Source organism: Myxocyprinus asiaticus, chromosome 30, assembly GCF_019703515.2.
Source record: "Myxocyprinus asiaticus isolate MX2 ecotype Aquarium Trade chromosome 30, UBuf_Myxa_2, whole genome shotgun sequence".
Taxonomy (NCBI): domain Eukaryota; kingdom Metazoa; phylum Chordata; class Actinopteri; order Cypriniformes; family Catostomidae; genus Myxocyprinus; species Myxocyprinus asiaticus.
This window is the reverse complement of record NC_059373.1, coordinates 22,512,467-22,536,855: the sequence shown is the minus strand read 5'-3', so window position 1 is coordinate 22,536,855 and position 24,389 is coordinate 22,512,467. Positions and strand designations below refer to the sequence as shown.

General features: G+C 39.8%; 1 protein-coding gene across 2 annotated transcripts in view; it reads left to right on the top strand.

Moving 5' to 3' along the window:
• LOC127420929 (PHD finger protein 14-like) overlaps positions 1 to 24,389 on the top strand; it is a 164,150-nt gene that overhangs the window by 52,533 nt on the left and 87,228 nt on the right. For both annotated transcript variants that reach the window (XM_051663569.1, XM_051663570.1), the window contains exons 5-11: positions 4,743 to 4,902; positions 5,922 to 6,033; positions 9,033 to 9,170; positions 15,304 to 15,450; positions 16,236 to 16,506; positions 18,452 to 18,558; positions 24,264 to 24,359. In XM_051663569.1, coding sequence (XP_051519529.1) covers positions 4,743 to 4,902; positions 5,922 to 6,033; positions 9,033 to 9,170; positions 15,304 to 15,450; positions 16,236 to 16,506; positions 18,452 to 18,558; positions 24,264 to 24,359 — 1,031 coding nt within the window. The remainder of the gene's footprint in view (positions 1 to 4,742; positions 4,903 to 5,921; positions 6,034 to 9,032; positions 9,171 to 15,303; positions 15,451 to 16,235; positions 16,507 to 18,451; positions 18,559 to 24,263; positions 24,360 to 24,389) is intronic.

The following is a 24,389-nucleotide window of genomic DNA, read 5'->3' as shown; positions in this document are numbered from 1 at the left end:
TATGTGTGTGTGTTTGTGAAAGAATTTCGTGATCGTAGTTTCATTCAGGCACAAATGGTCATGTGTTTGATATACCTAGCCTGCAAACAGTTGTGTTTGTGTGCTTGACTTTAGTGTATGCGCTTAATGCTCGTCTTTGTTTTTATATCTGTCTCTGGTGCACACCACTGCACTGCCGCGGTTTAAACTGAACTCAGAATTCAGCATCAAGGCATACTTCTGTCACTGGGGGCCTTCAGAACAACACCAATTCAAAGTTTATATGTAGAGGCTAATGAACTTTCTCTAGAGAACGGACGTCTCAGATTAGCCCTGTAATACTCAAAGACCAACAAAGAAAATCCAGCATACCATGCAATCTTTTCACCCCAATATTCATATCTATATGAGAGAAAACCGAGGCATATCCAACCTCCTGGTCTACGAATAAAAGTTGACTTAACATAAAAGTTGACTTAAGCATACTGGAACAGACATACTTCTTCAGTATCCCACCCTGGAATCTAAAAAAAAAACAAAAATAATCCTCGATTTCACAAAAAAACAAAAATCTGAAACCCATCTGAATGAATACCTTCAACAACTCCTGGATATCAAAGAGATGTTTCCATCACACACACCTATAGACAGATCAAAGTCTTGATCACGTGTCAGCTGCATATGTGATCAGTCACCAAAAAAGTGGAATAAGGATCCCCAATCTGAGCTCAGTTTTCACAACAGAGGCCAATGCTATTATTCTAGTACTGGATCACAACAAGACCACACAACAGAGAAATGTCTTAATAATAACAGATTCAAAATCATGTCTTCAAGCACTTGCATCACTCAAAAATGACCACCCAGCCCTTGTAAAAATTCTAACCAAATTGTCAGCTCTGGAGGCACAGAATTTTAATATTTACTTTTGCTGGGTACCTGGCCATTGTGGAATCCTTGGAAATGAACAAGCAGACCCTGCTGCTAAAGAAGCACTTTCTACAGATCTTAAAACATGCTCCATACCATCCTCAAATCTGAAACGTACCATAATCTATTCATTCACACATCATCAACAAATGGCAAACAGAATGGCATAATGCATTACAAACAAATTGCATGAAATCAACCCTGTAGTGGGCAAAAGACATATCTTTAATTTCAGTAATCGCTGGAATCAGATCATTTACACCTGCTGCCAAATAGGATTCCAGACTCACACATAAGTTTCTAATATCAGATGAAGATCCACCATCTGCAACCTCTCCAGGCAAGCTGCAGCAGCATCAGGCTTAGGAACATGTCTCCTCCTCCTACTACTGCCATAGGGAACAATGTTGTGGACTCGAACCCCTCCTGGCAGTCTGTAATGGGGTCATCTGCTTCTTGGCCGAGCCCCTCCACCTCCTGCTGGTCCGCAATGGTCTCCTCCACCTCCGGGCAGTCAGCAGCGTGCTCCTCCGCCTCCTGGCATCAGCAGCGGGCTCCTTCGCCTCCTGGCGGTCAGCTGCAGGCTCCTTCGCCTCCAGGCGGTCAGCAGAGGCCTCATCCGCCTCAGGAGCGGGCTCCTCCACCTCCTGGTGGTCAGCAGCGGGCTCCTCCGCCTCCTGGTGGTCAGCAGCAAGCTCCTCCATCTCCTGGCAGTCAGCAGCAAGCTCCTCCGGCTCCTGGCGGTCAGCAGCAGGCTCCCCCACCTCCTGGTGGTCAGCAGCAGGCTCCCCCGCCTCCTGGCGGGCCGCAGTGAGCTTCTTCCTCCTGCAGCGGTGAGAAGCCCAAAAAGAGCCCAGGTATGGATAGGGCACAGGCAGGGAGGAGTAATCAGGATGGGAGTTCCATCTCCTGAGCAGGATCTCCACCTCTGCGAGCCAGCAGACATGATTCACAAAGTCCCAAAAAGGCAAAACTAACATTTTGGCCAGCACTACATTACTGAGCAGATTGTCCAAGCCCAAAAGGAGGAGATGTTTTAACTGGGTCTCATCAAAGCACCACTTGTGAAGCTCACTGGCCAGCTCCATTGAGTAGATGTGAAAGGCCTGACCATCCTGGGAGCTCACCAGAGCGTTGTTGTGCTGGGTGGTGCCCTGAGAGACCGATTCCTTTCGGACTGGAGCTGGACCGAAAATAATGCCCATTGCCTCTACTGGGTCCAATCTGGCCAGTTTGTTATGTCACTTGAAGACAAGGAGAGGACCCAAACGCAAGAGGCATTGAGACTTTATTTATAATATAAATCAAAATTCTAACCAAAAAGAGAACAGAACTGAGTAACTAAAGAAACAAACAAACACGAGAACCGACTGAAGAAGTACAGCATAACAGGAACCAACTGAAAGGGTTAACAGAGGCACAGTCAGGCCAGACTGTGACACCAACAGTACCAGTACCACAGTCCTACTAGCTACCAAGTTGAAGACCACTGTATAAAGTTGTCATCAGCCATGACATTAAATCATCTGCTTTATTTCAAAGTCTGAAATGTAATGAAGTTATTTTATTCCCTTTGGATATTGGAGATCCTAATAAAGCAATTTGCTCTAATTTACTTTGCCTTGAGATTAATTTCCATGTCGCTGTCAACATTTGAACATCTTCAGAGTGACATTAAACACCATATATTGCAAGAACACAGATAATACACATACACACATCGACCTACTGCAATAAAGCTTGTGTTTTTTTTTTTTGTTTGATTTTTTCAGTTCTTTTTGTTATAAGCAAAGTTGAAGGTGGAGTAAGCGATTCCTGAGAAAGACTTTTGATATTTGAACTCAACTGCCAAACAAACACACCCCTCCCTTCAGTGCTCCTTCAGAAGCTCTGCCCCCCAAATTCATGCACGCGCATTGCCAAGGCAACGACACTAACAACTCGGCTAGCGAACCAAAAGACAAATATGGCAGAATCCAGTGCGTCTGCTGCCCGATAAGTTAGCAAACAACAAGAAGACAGTTTGCCTAGCAAGTATAAATTTGCTTTTCAGCTTTAACTCTTTCAATCCATCCTGAACCATCCTTCATTAATCATGATACATTATCCCGCCCCCCCCCCCCCCCCCCCCCAAAAGCGTTCCCCTTGGTTTTGTCAACACCCTTCCCCAGGTCTCTCTTAAACTGCTAAACTTGTAATTTCTGACAAGGATAATCTTCCCCTGAAGGATTATGAAGCTCTCCCATAGTCATCACTTTTTTCCAGCTTAGCTCATATTAGCCAGCACCCTGTGGCTTAGCAGGTCCAGCTTTGTATCTGAGTTCAATAGGAACATCAGAGATTTGCTTGACTGTTCAGCAGTAAGTCAGTTAAACCAGCAAATTGATCATTGGAAGCTCCAGCCTCTTGGTTCAAAACCCAGTCTGTATTACGTACCCAACTGTTGCCAGCAGTGTTTCCGTAATACCTTTCTTTAAGAAAATAAACATCAGGCTGGGCTGCATAATGACACCTATTTACCCCTTGGTTCAAAATGACTATGAGATGAGGGTTCGAAAAGCCTCTTATTTGCCCCCACTGGTGAGAAATGTTGTGCACTCTTCACTTGCAATAAAGTTGTGTGTTTCCTTTGGAAAACATGATCTGGTCAACCCTGCTCACATAAATAATCCAGCTCAACATTTTAGTTCACATTTAGCAAAAATTGTAAACTCCATTTAGGAATAGAAAATAATTTACACACCCTCATGTTCAAACCTAAATTACTTTATTCCATGGAACACAAAAGACTATCACTTTAATGTACCCTTTCAGCTTGCTTATTTTAGATATTCATATCTACTATACTAAAGTTCTACCCTATGCCATTTTTATCACAATAAACCAAGAAGTTTGGTCTGTTTGTTAGAGCTTTGACAGGAAGAGATGCTTAAGTATTCTCTGCACATTTAGCTGTTTGGGTCTTTTGTGGTGAGTATGCAAAGGACCTGAACTTTTATTTGCTTGTCTCTCTCTCCATTTCCCCAGTGTCTGGGGAAAGTTATCTCTGCAGTGGTGAGAAGAAGCTGATTGCCGCCCTTATTGGTGGCATGGAGCACGTTTGCTGAGTGTAATAGGCGTCATGGTAACCTGATCAGCACAGTAATTGTCTTGGCAACCTGAGGAAATTTAGGGGACATCATTAATATGCTTTCATTGGCCCGTTGCTCCCATCTTTGACTTGTGATGCTACCGTTTGATCAAATGGCCTTATTGTTAGTTTTGTAGGAAAAAGTTTAGCTGAGGACGAGAATCTTAAACATTTGCAGGTAAAGAGGCAGTGTTTTCTTGCTCTACTTGCATTGTTCTTTTGGCACTCCGCTGTGCTGTGTCATAATGCAACATTGCCATAACTCCCCTAAAGATTGAACTTTTCCCACTACAACGAGGATGTTAATATTTCCTTTTATTTTTGGGCTTTTGCACTTTTTGTTGAGGGAGAGAGAGAGAAGTGGGAATGGGATGGAAACATGACTCGTATCAGACTCAGACTATAATCAAACCCGGGTCTCTCACACAAGCACCACTGCTCAAAATGGTGAAGTACCCTCAGTCCACACTGACAACAAGGCCAGGAATCTGACCTCTTAAGGATGAAATTTCAAAATGTAGGCCTAGTTTGAGAATGTGGATTATTCTATTGGATTTGTTGTCTTGTACTAGCTTCATTTTCCCATTTCTTAATAGCATATTGTCTAAATATATAAACAGCAATGATCCCAACACACAAACTATGCAACTAAACAGTTAGATGAAATACTCAGATTTTCATTTCTTTTTCTTTTTTTCCCAAGGTTGCTATGGTGTCGATGGTGAAAGTGACTCAATCATGAGCTCTGCCTCGGAGAACTCAACGGAACCATGGTTTTGTGACGCTTGCAAGAATGGCGTCACGCCCAGCTGTGAACTTTGCCCGAGTCAGGATGGAATCTTCAAGGAGACTGATGCTGGGAGGTGGGCTTCACTTGTGCTCTGATATTAAATTTTATCATCATTAGTAGACTCATTAAAGCAATGGTCATAAACCCGTAAGACTTTTGTTCTCCCATTGAACACAGAAGGAGAATGTTATCCTCAGTCAGTAACATTTAATAGTTTTTCCTGACAATGAAAGTAAATGGTAACTGAGGTTGTCATTGGGCATAACATTTTCTTTTGTGTTCCAAGAAAGAAAGTCATACATGTTTGGACAATAGGGTGAGTAGATAATGACAGTGTTTTAATTTTTGGGTGAAATAGTCCTTTAATGTTTGATTTACTTGTTTAACTTTTGTACTGTATATTCAAAGTTGTATAGTGCACTTTGAGCTAAGGTGCTATGTTTGTGAAATACATGGAGACAAGGCAATAGAGAGGGATATGTATGTGCAGGATGGACCTGGAAAAAGTAAAGGAGAAAGAAAGTGGTGGATTTGGCTAGGAGGGAGGAATAGGGCTGAGAGAGAGAGGCGTCTGAAGTGTGAAGACTCAAGCCACGTTATCACTGATAGTGCTCCTCGGCCTACCTGCACCCAAATTTACTACTTCACTAGAGCATGAAAAACACAGCAAATTAAAGTGTGGAGCGTGCGCTCACCAGAGATGGATATCTTTATATTGGACTGCACATTTTCCTTCCCAAAGTCTGCATTTGAAATTCTGTCACAGCAAATGGTCAAGTTAGAGTACATTTGAACCTGCAATTGAGGATTTCCTCCTCTGAAATGTTAAAGCTACCAGAGGTATTGAATAAATCTATGGTGAATAGCAGTATTTTTAAGGGTTACTATTAACTAGATACTGATTTGTCCTTTAAATATTGGACCCCTTAATTAACTTCATTTCCAATTATAAGTTCTGTTATTCAGCTCATGAATGAAAGTAATCAAGGAACTGTTCCTAAACTCTCATTTAATTGTGTAATTAAAGATTTGTAAGTTAGCAGACTGCTCTGTGATAATAAATATTTAACTTGACTCTATGTTCTGTCAAAGGTGGGTGCACGTGGTGTGTGCCCTTTATGTTCCAGGGGTCGCTTTCGGAGATATCGACAAACTGCGGCCAGTAACACTCACAGAAATGAACTACTCAAAGTATGGAGCCAAGGCAAGTGTGAACAGTTATAATACATTTTATAACTGTGTAACTAACTTATTATTAACTCATAACTAGCACATAACACATTGTAACACACTTATAGAATAAAAGAAACTTACCTTAAGAATACCTATTATCCTAATATTAACCTAACATCTTTTAGAGTTGTGTATTTAAATAAAATCTATAAATATTGATTCTAGTAAGCACTTTTTCTGGTGATCCTGAGGCATTATTTAAAAAATGAATGAAATTGGCTTTATGATCAAAAAAATTGAAATGCTGTCTGTCGTCTCTGAGCTAAGGGTGTCTTTCACAGCCCTCCCAAGAATTTCTGTCAACTGAAGACATTTTGATATTTACTCTATTTGACTTTATTTTATCAGGGCTCCAGACTGCGACCAAAAATAAGTGAAATAAGAGAGTCGTGAAAGTCGTAAATTACTCTTTTGAACTGGAACTTTTTCATGAATTACCTGAAAAGATCTGAGGGTTTGAACTCAGGAGTTCAGGTTAGCAGTTTGAATCAGATTCACTTTCACAGCGAATCATCCGTCAGTGTGTTCAAAACTGGAAGTGCAGACATTTCAAAATAAGAGTCCCATGTGTATTTTGGTCTTCTTTATAATTAAAAGTGCCGTACTGTGTACCACTTTTTTTTCTCCTGGTAATTATTGATTGGGATTGGAGTAGCACAATAAATTGCATCATTCAATTTGCACTCTTGTAGTCTCTGTGTCTGTGGCCATCCGGTAACAGTAAAGAAAGACTAAGGCAATATTTTAAACAATTAAAATTATATATATATATATATATATATATATATATATATATATATCAAGCTTTTGACACTTAGGACAATTGAGGGACTTGTACACAATTATTACACAAGGTGCAAACATTCATTGATGCTCAAGAAGAAAACACACTACTATATGCATACTATTCTTTATGTAAATATCTGTAATATAGATTCTGAAGAGCAGTACTAAATAAAATAAAAAAAATATTTTCTCTCTTATATTTGTATAAATTCTGATAGGTGTGTGTGAACATTTATGAGACAAAAGGGAATGCAAACTTCTCAACTATATATACTGTTTATTAAACCTTCCATGAATGGATTATCAGCTGACTTCCTTTTCTTTGGCTTTCTATCTTGTTTCTGAACAGCTATCTAAATCGAGAAAATCTGTGATTTGGCTACTAAAAACAGCCATTTGGCTCCGTAATGTTTCAGTTTAGGAGGCGATGGCTCCTAAGTCATTTTTTTTAATCTGGAGCCCTGTTTATGTGTCAGTAAGTCAGAAGAGGTTCCTTTTACTGGGAAGCAAATTACTTTAGAAGCGCTTGAAAGGCTTTGTTTAATGGTTTGTGCTGTATATTCCTAGAGAAAGGCTGTTATTATTGTAATTTTGAACTTCAGTAACTGGAGAAAGTTAAATGGGCTTTTAGAGCCTCATTGTCCAGCTTATCTTAAATATAGAACTATACAGTAAATGACTGTAGGATTGTTAGAATGGTATTTAAAGACTTTTCTATATCCAAGCTCTGTTACACAGTCACCTTTCTGTTTACCTTGCTTGACTTTGTGAAAATAGCAATAACCTCAAGTCATTAGTACGAAAGTAATGAAACCTGATGTCAGCATATCCAAGAAAATGTCTGCATTCTTTTCAAAATCATGATTGTGAAGCACAATCCAAAGCTATTAGACAATTAACACCCTGATGTTGTATGATGGAAATAAATAAGCAGTCAAGCAGTTCTGAGGGTTCAGGGCTCAAAAATATTTTCTTTCTGCTGGTCGGGCCACTAGTTCATATTTGTATTGGTCCAGCCAACAATTATTAGCCAACAGCCAAGTTTTTTTAGCAGCATATTTTTTATATTGTAAAAAAATAATTTACAATAAACATATTTTAAGCTAAAATGTTACTTTGACTGTTTAGTAAAATCATACACGGTCTTCTGCTGGAAAATGATGGCTTATGATGCAGCATTCTAACTGATGCTTTAAATGATCAAGTTTTGACAATACCGCATCGACTTCAACCAGCTAGATAATGTTACCTTAACGACATTTAAAACAGCACATTTTATCACAAACAAATTTTGAAGTTTGGAAAACTTAAAACTAGAGCTATTAATCAAAATCAAAATATATATATATATTTTTTACAAATATAATAATTCAGATTATTAAAATAAATGACACTGTTGAAGTAGACAAGTAAAGCATAGATTAAGCAAAACAAAAAGTGGATATACAAGGCAATACATAACTTTTTTCCATGTTATTGAACAAGATTATCATTGGCCTACAGTGCGCAGCAATCTACTTTGCAACTGAACTCGTCAATCTATCATATAAGAAGACATATAATAAGGGCTTTTCTAAGAAAGTGTCTATGTACACATGCGTCAGACAGACAGTCAGTCTCACTTTGGTTGCGTTGCATCATAAACACTTTTAGGTCGCTGTGTCAGGTAAAGGTTTGAAACTTAGAAAAACACATCAGAAAACCCAGCATTTGGAACTGCACTTCATTCAGCTGTGTTTGAATGCCAAATCACATCCTCATCTTGTGCAATCTGCTGTCAGTAGGAGTGGTTTGTTGTCTGTACAGCTGGGGTTGCGCTAACTGCCCCCTGCTGATATAGATTTGTAAAAATTAATGTTCATTTTTTAATGCATTATTTTTTTATATATATATATATATATATATATATATTAACACGTTAAATTGACAGCCCTAAAAAAAACACAAAAATATATTATCAACTACTGTAAGATGCTTTTACAATGTAGCACTGGCCTACAGGGCAAGTGAAAATTCCATCAGCTGTCCCAAACCTCTCTTACACTAGCCCCAAACCTTTAGGCCATCCTTATAGCTTAGCCTTGGGATTTCCTTTCTGCAAATGTTTGGTTGTAGGATTTTGCGATTCACTGATCAGACATGTACCCATGGTATCGTTATGACCTATTTGGGTTTGTTTTGCAGGAGTGCAGTTTGTGTGAAGATGCACGTTTTGCTCGCACAGGCGTCTGCATCAGCTGTGATGCTGGAATGTGCCGCTCATTCTTCCATGTGACGTGTGCTCAGAGGGAAGGGCTGCTCTCCGAAGCTGCTGCTGAAGAGGTCAGTGGTGTGATCATGTTATGCAGTCGTCCTCTTTGATCTGCACTTATTTGATGTTCCATCTGATCTATACTGCTTCTCCACAGTCTTAACAGATCATTCACAGTCTTGCAATACCAGCTTTCTAATGCATAGTGTTCCTTCCGTCTGTGCTTTAGAATGGATCAGTCTCATTGCATACAGTATGACCAAAATTTATGTGAAAAAAAAAAACAACTCTTATCCATCTAATGTAATCATACTACAGGGAATATCAAAGTTGTCTAATATGATCTGGTCTACCAAAACCCTGACAATTTTAATATACACTGCCAGGTCGATTAATTGGCTGATATATGGTATTGGTTGATAACCGCTTCCTTTTTTCATTTAGCAGTTAACTCCCCTTTGTCAGTTCCACACTCTACTGACAGCTTTTTCGATTATTTATATTATTCATAAGACAATGAATAAAATGGATATACTTTTGATCTGAACCAAATATCAAATGTTTTTCCATGCAATAAGTAAAAGTAGAATGAGCTCATATAGTTAGGGTAAGCTTGATAATAGTCTCAAACCTGTGAACAGACTTTTGCTGTGTTGCTTCATTCTAAATCTTTATCATTATCTAATAAAAGCTTTTTGTGAGATCAGTGTCTGTTGCCCCAGGGGTCTGTGTCTTACCCCACTATATGAGCAATCTGACTCTATTAAAATAGCACTTAAGCTGCTCTGAGTTTGTCAGTGTCTCTTAACTTTTCTGAATGGTCTTGTCTTGTAAACCTGCACCAGTGTTTGGCTTCAAGGCATGTGAGGATTCACACCAAGTTTAATGAGATAATTATTAAAAGAAAAATTATTATTCTCATTCCCAGCACACCATCCATGATCTCGAACCATGGAAAGTTCTTCCTTTGGGCACCACTTTGTCCATTGTGCATCTTAACGAATTTGTGATGTGTCCGCAAATTTTTCACTGAGATGCAGGTGCGTGATGTCACACAAATATGTCGGCACCCAGAGATATACAAAGTTAGTGATAAACATTCACTTTTATTAAATGATATCGATCAATGAGTCAAAGTTCCTATATTACAAGATATTAAAACTTGTTTAACAAACGTTTGCAGAGACTGGTGTACAAAACACGATAAATTAAACTCTCTTTTGATGATCGTACACCTGTAGCACAAATGCTAGCGTAGCAGCATTGTTTATCAGTTGGGTTGCTAGGAAAGAGTCAAACCCCTGTTATGCTAACGGGAGTGTTGCAGTTTTAGTTGTTTACTTTAAACGTCATTTTCCAAACATCTGGCAATGGAATTCATTTATGCTCTGAGTTCTGAGAATTCAAGTCAGAATATCCCACATCTGACTTGAATGAAACGAAGCACAGGTGTCTTGCTAAACTCTGCCTTTGACATTGACCATGCCTCAATCCCCAGTTGGCCTTCTTTGGCTCAAGGGTAATCGGCGGGCCAAAGGCCATTGGCCTTTGTCCCAGAATAAGCCCTGAGGAGGCACGATTAAGCCCCGGAAGTGACAGTGGGAAAGCAACTGGCCTTGGCATGCACTAACACGCCTTCATTTGACCCAACAGTGGAAATGCGGCTAATGTAAGTCAATAGGGTTGAACACTTTCAAGCTCTGAAAAGGACATAAAGGCAGCATTAAAGTAATCCATACTACTTTACTGGTATTATCTATGGCTTCTGAAGCAATACGATTGCTTTTGGGTTAGAAACAGGGCAAAATCTAAGGTCTTATTAACAATTGAATAAAATGAATGAGTCTTTCACAGCCATGTTGAATTAAATGGGTTTCCAGTATATAATTATTCCCTTGAATATGGCATTAGTAATATACAATTGGCTTGTACTGGTTAATTTTCTCATATCCAGTGCCTTTTGAGTTAAGCCTCATTAGGATCCCATTTCATTATTTCATGTTTACATGTTTTCCACATGTATGCTTGAATTGAAAATCTGTGAGTTTATCACAAAAAGATCCTCATAAGCACAGGATAGAGGGCTATGAGCACGAGGTCAGCCAGTCGAACAAAATCCCAGCCCAGGATGTGGTGTTCACAGACCATCAGCCTCGTGGCTTAAATATGCAGTCCATATCGGAGAACCATATGATGGTGGCGTTCGTAGCAGATTAATACTGGCAAAAAGTGCCTACTCACGGCAATCCACTTAATCCAGTCAACTGTGCAAAGGGCCTCATATCAACAGGTGAGTGGGCTGATAGCATCCACCGAGACACCTTAAGCCTTAACTATTCTGTGGTTGACGGAAAACGGCTGTGCTTCCATCTGCCCACGAGGGAGGAGGTGCAACGTGTATAAGTGTGTGTGTGTATGTGTGTAAGATGGAGATGTAAGCTTGGAGCTGGTTTAATATGGTTTTACATTCAATTTAGTTTTATTTATTTCTAAAATTGCTTAAATTTGTTGCACAAGTCAAATGGACTACTTTTATGACACTTTTGGGTCCCTTTTTGTGCTTTAAAGTGAGTCACTGTCAACTGCTAATCTAATGAAAAGGCAGACCAGAATCTTCATTAAAACATCTCCTTTTGTGTTCCTCACAAGAAAGAAAGTCATATAAGTTTTAAATTACATGAGGTGTGAATACATTTTGACAGAATTTTTGTTTCTTGGTAAACAGTTCCTTTAACGACGAAAAAACAAAAAAACTGACTCGGAGAATTTTGCTGCTAACATCTCAGCTGCAGAGATGTGAAACTGCTGAAACAGTATAGCATCACATTGTTCTAAAGCTCCCTCCTTCCCGTAAAAAGCTGTTTCTGAGAAAGGCAGACCTGCAGTTCCTCTCCATTACTAGAAAATTCCCGCCAGCCTTACAAATTCCTGCCAGCCTTACATCAGTCATTGTCTCCACTTCAGCTCCCTCAGTCTCTGCTAAATGAACTTGTCCTTTAAAAGGGAGGGGAATATTTATTGGCTTTTTGTGGGCAACTATTTGTCACATCTATTGGAGAATGCACAGACACTGATGTTCTATAAAAATCTGGAATGCTAGGCATCATTATTACACCAGCCAGAATGTGAAAGCCTGTATTTCAGAAATACTCCCATATCCAGCTATAATGAAATCATACATTATAATTATCTGGCGAAAGAGTGCACAAGAACACCAAATGAAATCTAGTGCAATTGTGATGCGGGGACAATAATGAGCTGTTTTAGAAGATTCAGAGAACATCTGAATCAAATCAGCCAGAGATTTTGTTCAAGGCTTAAACCCTTTTGCAACCTCTATGCCATGTAAAAAGTAGATATGTTGTATTCCTAAGTGAAGTTTAGTTGATTATCCTGTTTGACCACATCAGTTTCTATACAACATTATTTTATACTACTTAAATAGAACAGACATCTGCATTTGTTTTAAAGGTGACGTTTAATTTCTACATCAATAACAGTATCAAACGGAATTGCAAATATAATGTTTGCCGAACATTCCCCTTCTGTCATGGTCATTCTCACTGAATGCTCATGTCATTGGTTGAGCCAATGCTGCTATGTCAGTTTGGGAGTGATGCTCAAACAAATAGAACAAAGTTCTTAGAAACCAACCAAAGAATGGATTACGTATAGTTGTTTCTGCATATTAAACTGGGATTCGAGAACATATTTTAACATCTAAAAATTTACACAATTCACCCTTTAATCAATGGACACAGAAAAAATTATCTCAGGTTCATTAATTTGCAGTCAGGTTCATTAATTTTATGATTTTTTCGAGGGAGAGCCAAATGAAAAATGTGATGCCCAGGTTGACAGTCATTCAAACAATCATTAATGTGGAATCTTTTTTTTTTTTTTTTTTGAAGAATAGAATATTTCATTTATTGCCACTCAACCAGGGCTGATGGAATTTGTTGCCACAGCTTTGAGATTATGTCAACATAGATTGCTGTCTTGAACTTATTATCGGGATGATCCCTCTGGAGCAACCAGGGGTTAAATGCCTTTCTCAAGGGCAAAAACGGGTTGACTTATGGTTTGTTTCTTTTCAGGACTGAGTCAGCAACCTTCTGGTTACCAGCCCAGAGCCTTAACCACTACACCACACAACTTTCACTGTACATGTTTTTATTTTTAGAATTGTTGATGACAAGTCTCTGAATTGATAACTGACCTGTCCTTTTTGTGTTTAATCCTTGAATGATTAAATATTTAATTTGGGTATTGGGTATCTGTGTTGGGCCATATGTGCTCAGATAGGAGACAAAGGCTGGCCTACACTCAGTCATAAAGCCTGACTGGGGCCTGTAGGAACACTCAAAGCCTGATAACCCAAAAACAGTGCCAAAATCAAACAAAGGGAGTCCAAACAGACTACAGATCCCATCAAGCCTTGCTCACTTTACACACAGGTGTGAAATTCTGAAAGATCGAACTCTCAACTCCTATTGGATGAAACGCACGACAGAACGTGCCCCTCAACCATGATGTCATCGAGAGTATAAAACCCTGGAGATTCCTCCTAAGCCTTGCTTCCAGCTGCAGTATTCGCAGCATCTAGTTGCAGCGCTGCTGCTCCCAGGTGTAGCCTTGCTGCCCAAGGAAGTTACGTATATACCTGAACTTTGGCCATTATATCTCCATCTCGCTGGACGAGCCAAGATTCTCCGTGTTCCACCGAGCACGATAATGGATCCGAAGGGGACCGCTGAGCAATCCGCCTCTCACCCTTTTTCCTGCAGAAGTGAAGAAAGAAGATTTTTCTTCCTCCTCCAACTGAGTCGACTTCGCTGATTTCTCCGCCAACCTGCCGAGAATCAGTCGCCGTACCGCCAGCCGACAGAGCGAGGAAACGACCTTCGCTCATCACCCAAGCCTCGAGGAAGTCGGAGTCAAACGACAGACAAACACACATTCTACCCACGTCCTCACGTGACTCAAGTAAGAGGTTTACGTCTGGACAGAGATAGATTATTATAGTGTGTTATTCTTGTGTATTAAGGTTATTGCTTGTACAGTTTACGGACCGCCGAGTCTGATCATTGCTGCTAATAATACTCAGGGTATTACTGTAACTTACTGTTACCACGAATGAGATTTGCTGTGTTGTCGTCCAACCACGTTAAGCTGTTTGTGCATTTCCGCCATCACGGATAAGACCGGCACACTGAGTTTATCCATTGAAGAACCAACGACCGTGGCGGATGGATTTCGAGCCGTTCACCACGCCTCTAAGTGATAAAACTAACGGTTGCCATCTCTCCCACGATCTGTGTCACCCTGTTCTCTCTGTCTTGTACTAACCGCACACACACATGACCCCTCACAAACATACCCGCACACACATTTGGCAAACAGATAACTTGGTGATAGAGCCCAGCTCTGTCCCTAAGTTATCGTACCAGCGGAGACACATGTTAAACGGCAGACGGCATTAACCAGTCCTTCAGCCCACATTTGCGGCCACATTCTCTAGCCAGAAACCTCGCGTGACGCACTCTCCACGAGAGCCATGCCCGCCATTTTGTGCACTCCTTCTCTCCTTACACACACACACATACACCCATTAACACACACACACACATCTCTACCCTCCTCTCATGTATTATAGGCTTATTTGTTACCATATCTAATCATGTTACTTTTTAGTATGTAGTTGGAAGTTGGAAGTTTATCGACTGCATTGTGTTGATTATTAATTGATATTACTGCATCAATAAATTTTGTTATACTTTAAAGAGAAGTGTTTTGGTATTGTTCTGCATGCACCTGTGCCAAGGGCTGGCAGGGGATGCCAGTGCTCGGATTCAAGCCTTCATTGTTTCCCTTTTGAATGTCGATGTTCTCCGGATGTCGACTTTCCTAAGAGAACAATCCTATATTGAGACTGCTATACTGTCTCGTTATTAGTCCCTAATTCCGGGGTGGTGCCCCAGCAATATTAATTCTTTTTAATATTCTATTGATTTTGATATTTGATAGTTATCTTTGATTATTGTTGATATGAAGGATTAATAAGCTAATGGTGATTCTAATCAAATGTTCTATTGATTTTAATAATTAATAATTATCTTTGATAATTATTGCTAATAACCAAACCCGCTCCTGAACGAAGCCTTAGCACTGTATCTGAAGTCATGATCCATTTTTTACCCACAGGACATTGCTGATCCATTCTTTGCCTACTGCAAGCAGCATGCAGACCGTTTTGACAGGAAATGGAAAAGGAAGAACTACCTGGCACTGCAGTCCTACTGCAAAGTGTCCTTGCAAGAGAGAGAAAAGCAAGTCACACCTGAAGCTCAGGTCAGAGCCAACAGACTATCCTAAAGTCTTCACTATTCTTTGTAGTCTTTTTTGGAAGCATGTCTCTTTTTGAGGCTCTAACTTAGACAGTGACTATTGGAGTGAAGTGTGGTTCACATTGTGGCTTATTCTGCTTAAAAACTGCCCTCAGTTCATTGTTATAATTTGACATTTACTGTAGGTTCAGGTAATTCTGAAATGTATAATGGCAACAAAGTGGTAACTTTTTCAAATAATAGTTTAGCATTCTTTGCAAAATGTTGCATAGAGCAACGAGGAATTTGTTGATAATGTATTGTATGCTGACTTTGTCGTCAGATTTTTGGTCCATCTAAACTTTATAAGTATTGACTATTTAATGGGTGAAAGTCTGCAAATGAAGCAGACTATACAGTCTCCTTTGAGTATATTTGAAGGATTGGATGCCATGAAGTGTTCATTGTTGTTGCCTGGTTACTGGTGAGTTACTGATAAAAAACTGATAAAATTAGTGAGCCCTGACTCCCGTAGCAGCCAGCTGATCAGATCTGAGACAGCTTTCAGAATTTTTTTTGTGTGCTATATGTATCAGACATAGCATGAACAGTCTGTTGGCATGCTGTGTGAGATAGAGACCAGTTGTGTCCTGTTAGTTGTTATAAACATTTATTTCTTTAATTGCACAGGTCTATCATTTGCTCTCAGCTGTATTTTAACATTAGTTTCCCATAAACAACTTCTTTTGCTTGTTGTCCAACTGTATGCTGACATTCATTCTTGAATATCTGTAATTTCCTGACCTATAGGCTCGAATCAACACACGACTCCAGCAGTACAGGGCGAAGGCAGAGCTGTCTCGAAACACTCGACCGCAGGCATGGGTGCCCCGAGAGAAGCTTCCCCGTCCACTCACTTCCAGTGCTTCCGCCATCCGTAAGCTGATGCGTAAAGCCGAGCTCATGGGTATCAGCACGGACATCTTCCCTGTGGACACGTCCGATACCAGCGCAAGCATGGATGGCCGCCGTAAACATAAACAGCCCGCCCTCACTGCAGACTTTGTTAACTACTACCTGGGTATGATTTTCCAGACTTACACTTGCCATTGACTGTTTTGGCTTTAGTGCTGTAATGTTACTGTAAACAAATGTTTAAGTCATTAAGTTGGAATAAACTCATCAAGCCTTTGATAGGCTGATCAAATTTACATAGTGCCCTTTACTAGAAATTTGTAGTTTATATTGAAAAATTAACATTTCTTATCCACTTCTGATATTTATACTACATTTCAGCCAAAAATGAAAGAATAGTTAGGCAAAAATGAAAAATCTGTTATTATTTACTCTGTTTATACAGTATATCGTCATTGTCCGATGAAAAACACGTATCTCCACTTTTGGCAATTTTGACTTTTTACCATAGAGGGAATGCGCTGAATGACCTCTTCCTAATGTTTTAATTGTGCATCAAAATGACCAATGAAAAGATGTTTTATCAGGCTTCTGTTTAACAAGTATCTCCATGAGGCCTTGAGAAGTGTCCATCAAAACCGCGTATGTTCCGCCCTTATGTTTTGAAGAGTGTCAACTAATATACCTCAGCTGTCCGGCTTAAGTGTAGTGAAGAGATTGCCTACATCACACTAGCTCTGTGATTTCCCTGACAACCAAAGCCATTCATGCATGCGCAATGTCAGGTGGCTTTAAAAGGTAGACTATACGAGCCATTTATGGTTGCCAGATTTCCATCTTCTTGAAACCTCTAGTGAAAATTAATTCTGACCCAGAAAATGTGTCTCTAAATCAAACTGTCCACTCAACCATTGTCTGGACTAGAAACCCTAGTCATAAAACTGATCTAAAATAGTAAGTGAAAGCTCCAATTATATCCGAAAATAAATTCTCTAGCAATCAATAACCTACCAACTGATTTCTGGGAACATGAATAGTTAGACTCGAGTTTGCAACTGAACATGCGCCATTGGAACCCATGATAAGAAAAAATGTGTATGTACACGTTTGCTAAAACAAAATCAATTCCAATTAAATTATCAAACAGTTCACTAACAGATGTGTAATGATATAATTCTATTTATGGTGCTAAAGGTGACTATTTTCAATTCATTTGTAATATTGTTTATGAGAAAATGTTTTTCCATGTTCTTAAAATATATTTTTTTTTGTTTATTGGAGATAAATTTATTCTCTTGGATAAATAAATTTATGATTTATTCTCTTGTCATCAGACAGCAACAATATGCTTTTATTTCTGTTTCCATGGAACAAAAAGTCGAATTTTGTAAAATATCAACCCAGCTCTTTTCCATACTACAACAGTTCACACTTATGACCATGTCATTTAAACTTTTAAAAGGAACAGATATTCAAGACATCATTCACTAATAAGTCTCCCCTCGAGTAAGCTGCTCGAGATCCACTGCTACTGAATCTTTGATTCAATTAGTTGAATTTGAGAACTGAATCAGTCTGATTTGTGAACAGATTGTTCAGTCTAGGTCTTGAAAAGAACTGGCTCAAAAGAACAATTAATTCACAAATGATCCGGTTGCAGTGGTTCTCAATACAACAGCTCACTGGAGGGAAAGATTATCAGTTTGGAATTGGTTTGAAACTACATAAGGACGAGTATTTTTGTGTGAACTGTCCCTTTTGTAATGTCTAAGGCTTACTGTCCCTGACACACTTTAATCTTACCGCAGAGCAGCAGGCGGTATCAGACAGTGAGTGCAAGACATACATCCCACTCTGTAGCCTTGCAGTTAGGCACTTGCCTTCCAAATGAGTGATGCTAAGAGCAGATGTTTGGAGTAACCTTGGGCACACACTCCATTAGGTTCCAGCAGGAGGCCTATCCTCTATCAGTCCACTTTCTCTCCCTGTCTATCACCCAGCACTTCTCTTTTTTCTTTCTTTCTTTCTCCCTCAATCTTTATTTGATATACCTTTTGCTGTACACAGATAGCAATCTCAGTATCAATTTGTTCATGTCTATTGTCATATAGAGCGGAACATGAGGATGATTCAGATCCAGGACAACATTGTGGAACAGAAGAACCTCAAAGACAAGCTGGAGACCGAGCAGGAGAAGCTGCACATGGAGTACAATAAGGTTCGTCTACTGTCGACACTCCAGGCTCTTAGAAGCATCTGTTTTGAACATTAGCGCTAGTCCGAAGCAGATTTGTTTTTGCCATTGGTGCTTAAGCAGAGGCATGCACACCAGGAAATAACAACACACTGCTGGAGTTGTATATCAGGTACGTGTGGAGAAGCTCCTACACAACTACTAAATAACACCAATTATGCTGCAATCTTTCCATTTACTACGCAACTGTGAAATGTCTTTTCAAGCTACATTGTGTGAGACCAACTGCATAGAGGAAAAATAGCAGTGATCCTGTATAGCATCAATTTAAAAGCTGCATTCTGTGCTGTGTTCTTTATTTGCCTCCTTCCCTCACTACTTCAAAACATGATCTCTTGAAGTAGATTTGGGTAGTGTTTTCTCATCTGGGCAAATGAGGAATAGAATGAAAGCAAAGAGAGGAAGTTGGAAGAGTTAATGTGGCATCCAGTCTTTTTGCGGCACATGTATTAAGCGTTATTAATGGAGTGTGTAGTGTTAATTACGGCACTCAACATGCATTAGCACGACACCGGCCTCAGAGAGAGATGCTGAGGCAATTAGCATTAGCGGAAAGCTCACTGCCTATCCACAAAAGTTGTGTTGAAGTCAGTGGTTTGAGTCATTTCAAAATTAAGTCTAATAATACGGAATTATCTGGCGTGTTACATAGTTTTTTCTGCTGTTTTCAACCTTCAGTTTTTTTGGTCCGAACCTGAGCTTGATTGCATCCCTTCTCCCTGAATTGGTGCGTATTGCTGTGGCATGTTTGCGCTATTAATGCGCGTACAACCATGACTGCTGCCTCAAAAAATAAAAAGTGCAGTTTGCTTCCCTTTTTATTCATGTTTTTGCACCTTCGGTCTAATTGCCAAAGCGTAAATATGTAATAGGCATAGAACAGGACTTAAGTGTACAGTTGTGCTCAAAAGTTTGCATACCCTGGCAGAAATTGTGAAATTTTGGCATTGATTTTGAAAATATGACTGATCATGCAAAAAAACTGTCTTTTATTTAAGGATAGTGATCATATGGTACAAAGAAAAACCCACAGGTATCCTCAGGAGAAATATAGGCTGCTCTGGAAAAAGACGGTGTAGTTGTTTCAAGGAGCACAATACGACGATACTTGAACAAAAATGAGCTGCATGGTCGAGTTGCCAGAAAGAAGCCTTTACTGCACCAATGCCACAAAAAAGCCCGGTTACAATATGCCCGCCAATACCTTGACACGCCTCACAGCTTCTGGCACACTGTAATTTGGAGTGACGAGACCAAAATAGAGCTTTATGGTCACAACCATAAGCGCTATGTTTGGAGAGGGGTCAACAAGGCCTATAGTGAAAAGAATACCATCCCCACTGTGAAGCATGGTGGTGACTCACTGATGTTTTGGGGGTGTGTGAGCTCTATAGGCACGGGGAATCTTGTGAAAATTGATGGCAAGATGAATGCAGCATGTTATCAGAAAATACTGGCAGACAATTTGCATTCTTCTGCACGAAAGCTGCGCATGGGACGCTCTTGGACTTTCCAGCAAGACAATGACCCTAAGCACAAGGCCAAGTTGACCCTCCAGTGGTAAGAGCAGAAAAAGGTGAAGGTTCTGGAGTGGCCATCACAGTCTCCTGACCTTAATATCATCGAGCCACACTGGGGAGATCTCAAACGTGCGGTTCATGCAAGATGACCAAAGACTTTGCATGACCTGGAGGCATTTTGCCAAGACGAATGGGCACCACCTGCAAGAATTTGGGGCCTTATTGACAACTATTGAAGACTGCTCGCTGTCATTGATGCTAAAGGGGGCAATACACAGTATTAAGAACTAAGGGTATGCAGACTTTTGAACAGGGGTCATTTCATTTTTTTCTTTGTTGCCATGTTTTGTTTTATGATTGTGCCATTCTGTTATAACTTACAGTTGAATATGAATCCCATAAGAAATAAAAGAAATGTGTTTTGCCTGCTCACTCATGTTTTCTTTAAAAACGGTACATATATTACCAGTTCTCCAAAGGTATGCAAACTTTTGAGCACAACTGTATGTGCCATGGATGCATTGCAAGAAATGCAAGCTGTTTGCTGAACGGAAAATGTATGGAGACACGCAGGTATCAGTGTTCTCATGGTCATGAGAAACCTGAACATATCAGGGAATTTTTAAAATGTGATTTTCAGGCCTGGAAAAGTTATGTAAATTATAGGGCTGTCAATCGATTTTAATTTGACATCATTATTTGCTGAGAAAGGCCCCCAAATAAAGATAATTCATAAAAAGCATAATAATGCATAATAATCAATATAATATACACTGATCAAGCACAACATTACACATGACAGGTGAAGTGAGTAACATTTATTATCTCGTTACAATGGCACCTGTCAAGGGGTGAGATATATTAGGCAGCAAGTGAACAGTCAGTTCTTGAATTTTATGTGTTGGAAGCAAAAATGGGCAAGCGCAAGGATCTGAGTGACTCTGACAAGAGTACAATTGTGATGGCTAGATGACTGGGTCTCCAAAACTGCAGGTCTTGTGAGTTGTTCCCGGTATGCAGTGGTTAGTACCTACAAAAAGTGGTCCAAGGAAGGACAACCAGTGAACCGGCGACAGGGTTATGGGCGCCCAAGGCTCATTGATGCGCATGGGGAGCGAAGGCTAGCCCGTCTGGTCCAGTCCCACAGAAGAGTTACTGAAGCACAAATTGCTGAAAAACTTAATGCTGGTTATGATAGAAAGGTGTCAGAACACACAGTGCATCACAGCTCGCTGCATAGCCACAGACCAGTCAGAGTGCCCATGCTGACCCCAGCCCACCATCGAAAGCACCTATAATGGGCACATGAGCATCAGAACTGGACCATGGAGCAATGGAAGAAGGTGGTCTGGTCTGATTTATCATGTTTTCTTTTAGATCATGTGGATGGCCGGGTGTGTGTGTGTGTGTCGTTTACTTGGGGAAGAGATGGCAGCAGGATGCACAAGGGGAAGAAGCCAGGCCGGCGGAGGCAGTGTGATGCTCTGGGCAATGTTCTGCTGGGAAACCTTGGGTCCTTATTTGACACGTGCCACCTACCTAAAGATTGTTGCAGACCACGTACACCCCTTCATGGCAACGGTATTCCCTGATGGCAGTGGCCTCTTTCAGCAGGATAATGAGCCCTGCCACACAAAAAGTAGTTCAGGAATGGTTTGAGGAACATGACAAAGAGTTCAAGGTGTTGACTTGGCCTCCAAATTCCTCAGATCTCAATCCGATTGAGCATCTATGGGATGTGCTGGACCAACAAGTCTGATCCATGGAGGCTCCACCTCGCAACTTACAGGACTTAAAGGGTCTGCTGCTAATGTCTTGGTGCCAGATAATACAGGACACCTTCAGAGGTCTTGTGGAGTCCATGCCGTGACAGGTCAGAGCTTTTTTGGTGGTACGAGGGGGACCTACATGATATTAGACAGGTGGTTTTAATGTTGTGGCTGATCGGTGTTTAGGGCCTATAATAAATATATAATACGGATTGAAATTCAGTTTGAAATAAATTGCATTATTGTGGCAGATAAAGCATTGATTGACAGTACAAAAAATAGCTTATGAACTCTGAGTATTTTTTGTTATATTCTCTTTTCATTGAACAAGCCTACAGTTGACAGTAATCTTTTTTGCATTGAGTTTCGTTAATGTGTCCAGTTTTCACCGTAGTCGTTCTTGCGTTCCCTCTGCGCTATTTTTAATTGTTGGTCTGTTTACATGTGTGTACTTCATACGGATGCATTTGGAGTATGGTCTCACTGGTATCATAAACGGTACATTTTTAGGATGTTGTGTCAAGTTAAAAATAGTAGAAACTTTTAAAATCACGTCTAAAGAATCCTGTATTCTGTTGTGCTTCACCCATCTGTTGTGCTTCCTCCCAAGTGAGTGGTTTTATTATGCTATTTTTTGTATAATTATTAGCACTAAACTAACATGTTAAATCGACAGCCCTAGTAAATGAATATAGTGGATATTATTTTTTTTATAGTTATGCTCCGCTCTAAAATATTAAATTGGCTAGACATTGTTTTTTGGGAGGCTAGTCTGTTAAATTATTTAAAAAAATAAATTTAAAAAAAATCCTTATCCATCACAAATAACTTACTGTAATTGGTCAAAAGGTATGGAAATCCAAGAAATGCAACATTATACAACCACATATAAATTAAAAGTCATCAATAGTGGTTTATTTGGGAAAATTAAGCCAGATTGCTTTCATACCAGTTGTGAACCATTTTAGAATCCACATAAGATGTACTCAAAGTGACTCCCAAGCATGTGCGGTTCCTTGGTACACACCTGAGTTTGGAAAACAGCTTTCACACAGACCAAACAATCCCTGCCTTCACATGAACTCATGTCTGCACCAAAAGCTATAAAGTGAAAAGGCCCTTAGAATCCTCCAACACATTTGCAATAAAACTTAAGTCCATAAATGTTTTTAATTATATATTACACATATGTATTTAAACCCTGTCATTAATCAAATATTTGTGAAATCAGTTAGATTAATAATATGAAACAAGATAAATATTTAATGTGTTAGACCCCTCTGAGCCCGAAGTATTAATCTGGAGTGTTTGTGGAGAGGAGCCAGTTTTAAATGTTAGCTCTCCACGTAGAAGCTCCATCTTCAGAGACAGCAGAGATAAGAGGCAGCTCTCTGTAGTTTCGTCTCACACACCCGTAGTAACTTCACCTCTCCACTGTTTCCTCTCATCATCATCTTTATCAAACGCCTGCCTGACGATTATCTACTGACTGGAGCTGAGAGTGGCCCCTGCATGGCGAAATGCCACCGTTGTGTGTGTGTGCATGTGAGAGAAATGTAGACGCAAGAAGTGTAATGTCATCTTAATGTATTTCATGGTTTGATTGGGCTCTGGATCTTTTAAAGGAATAGTTCACCCAGTCATGTAATATTCTGTCATTATTTATTCACCCTTATGTTGTTCCAAACCTGTATGGCTTTCTTTCTTCCACAGAAATTTTGAGAATATCCTGGCCACTCTTTTCCAAATAATGAAAGAGAATGAGGGCTGGGGCTGTCAAGCTCCAAGTTTACAAACACCGTAAAAGTGATCCATACAATTTGTACATTATATTCCAAGTCTTCTGAAGACATACAGAAGCAAGTGACCTGTTAACAGCTGTGAGTGAATGGAACTCAAAACCTGATCTGTCTGATTCATAAATGAGTCATTCAGACCAGTTTTGTGAACTGAAGCAATTAATTAATTTACGAAAGAACAATTTTTAATCACACTACTTCTCTGAAACTCTCATGAGAGAACTGTGGCAAATGTCATTATTTTCCATTAATAACTGAACACTTAAATTTAGGTCTGTCCTTCAAACAATCTCCATTGTGTAACTTCAAAGACTTGAAATATAGCTATTACTAAAACTATGAAAATGTTTATTCTTATTATTCTTATTATTTTCGTGTGTTGTACATCGTTCACCCAAAATCAACATGTTTTTTGTTCGCAGTATGTAAGTGCATTGACCATTCAAATAATTATAGGTTTGTTTGTGCCTATGTGCTTGTACTTGTGTGTGTGTGTGTGTGTGTGTGGTAATAGATGGAGCTGCCCAACTTGTCCTTGTCTTATCTTATCTCCCGCCTTGCTGCGGTTTTATCTGCCACAGCTGTGTGAGTCTCTGGAGGACCTGCAGAATGTCAATGGCCGTCTGAGGACCGAGGGCCAAGCCATATGGAGCATGATGGGAGGGATCCTTGGACAGGTACGGCTTACCTTCATCCGCCTCATCCCT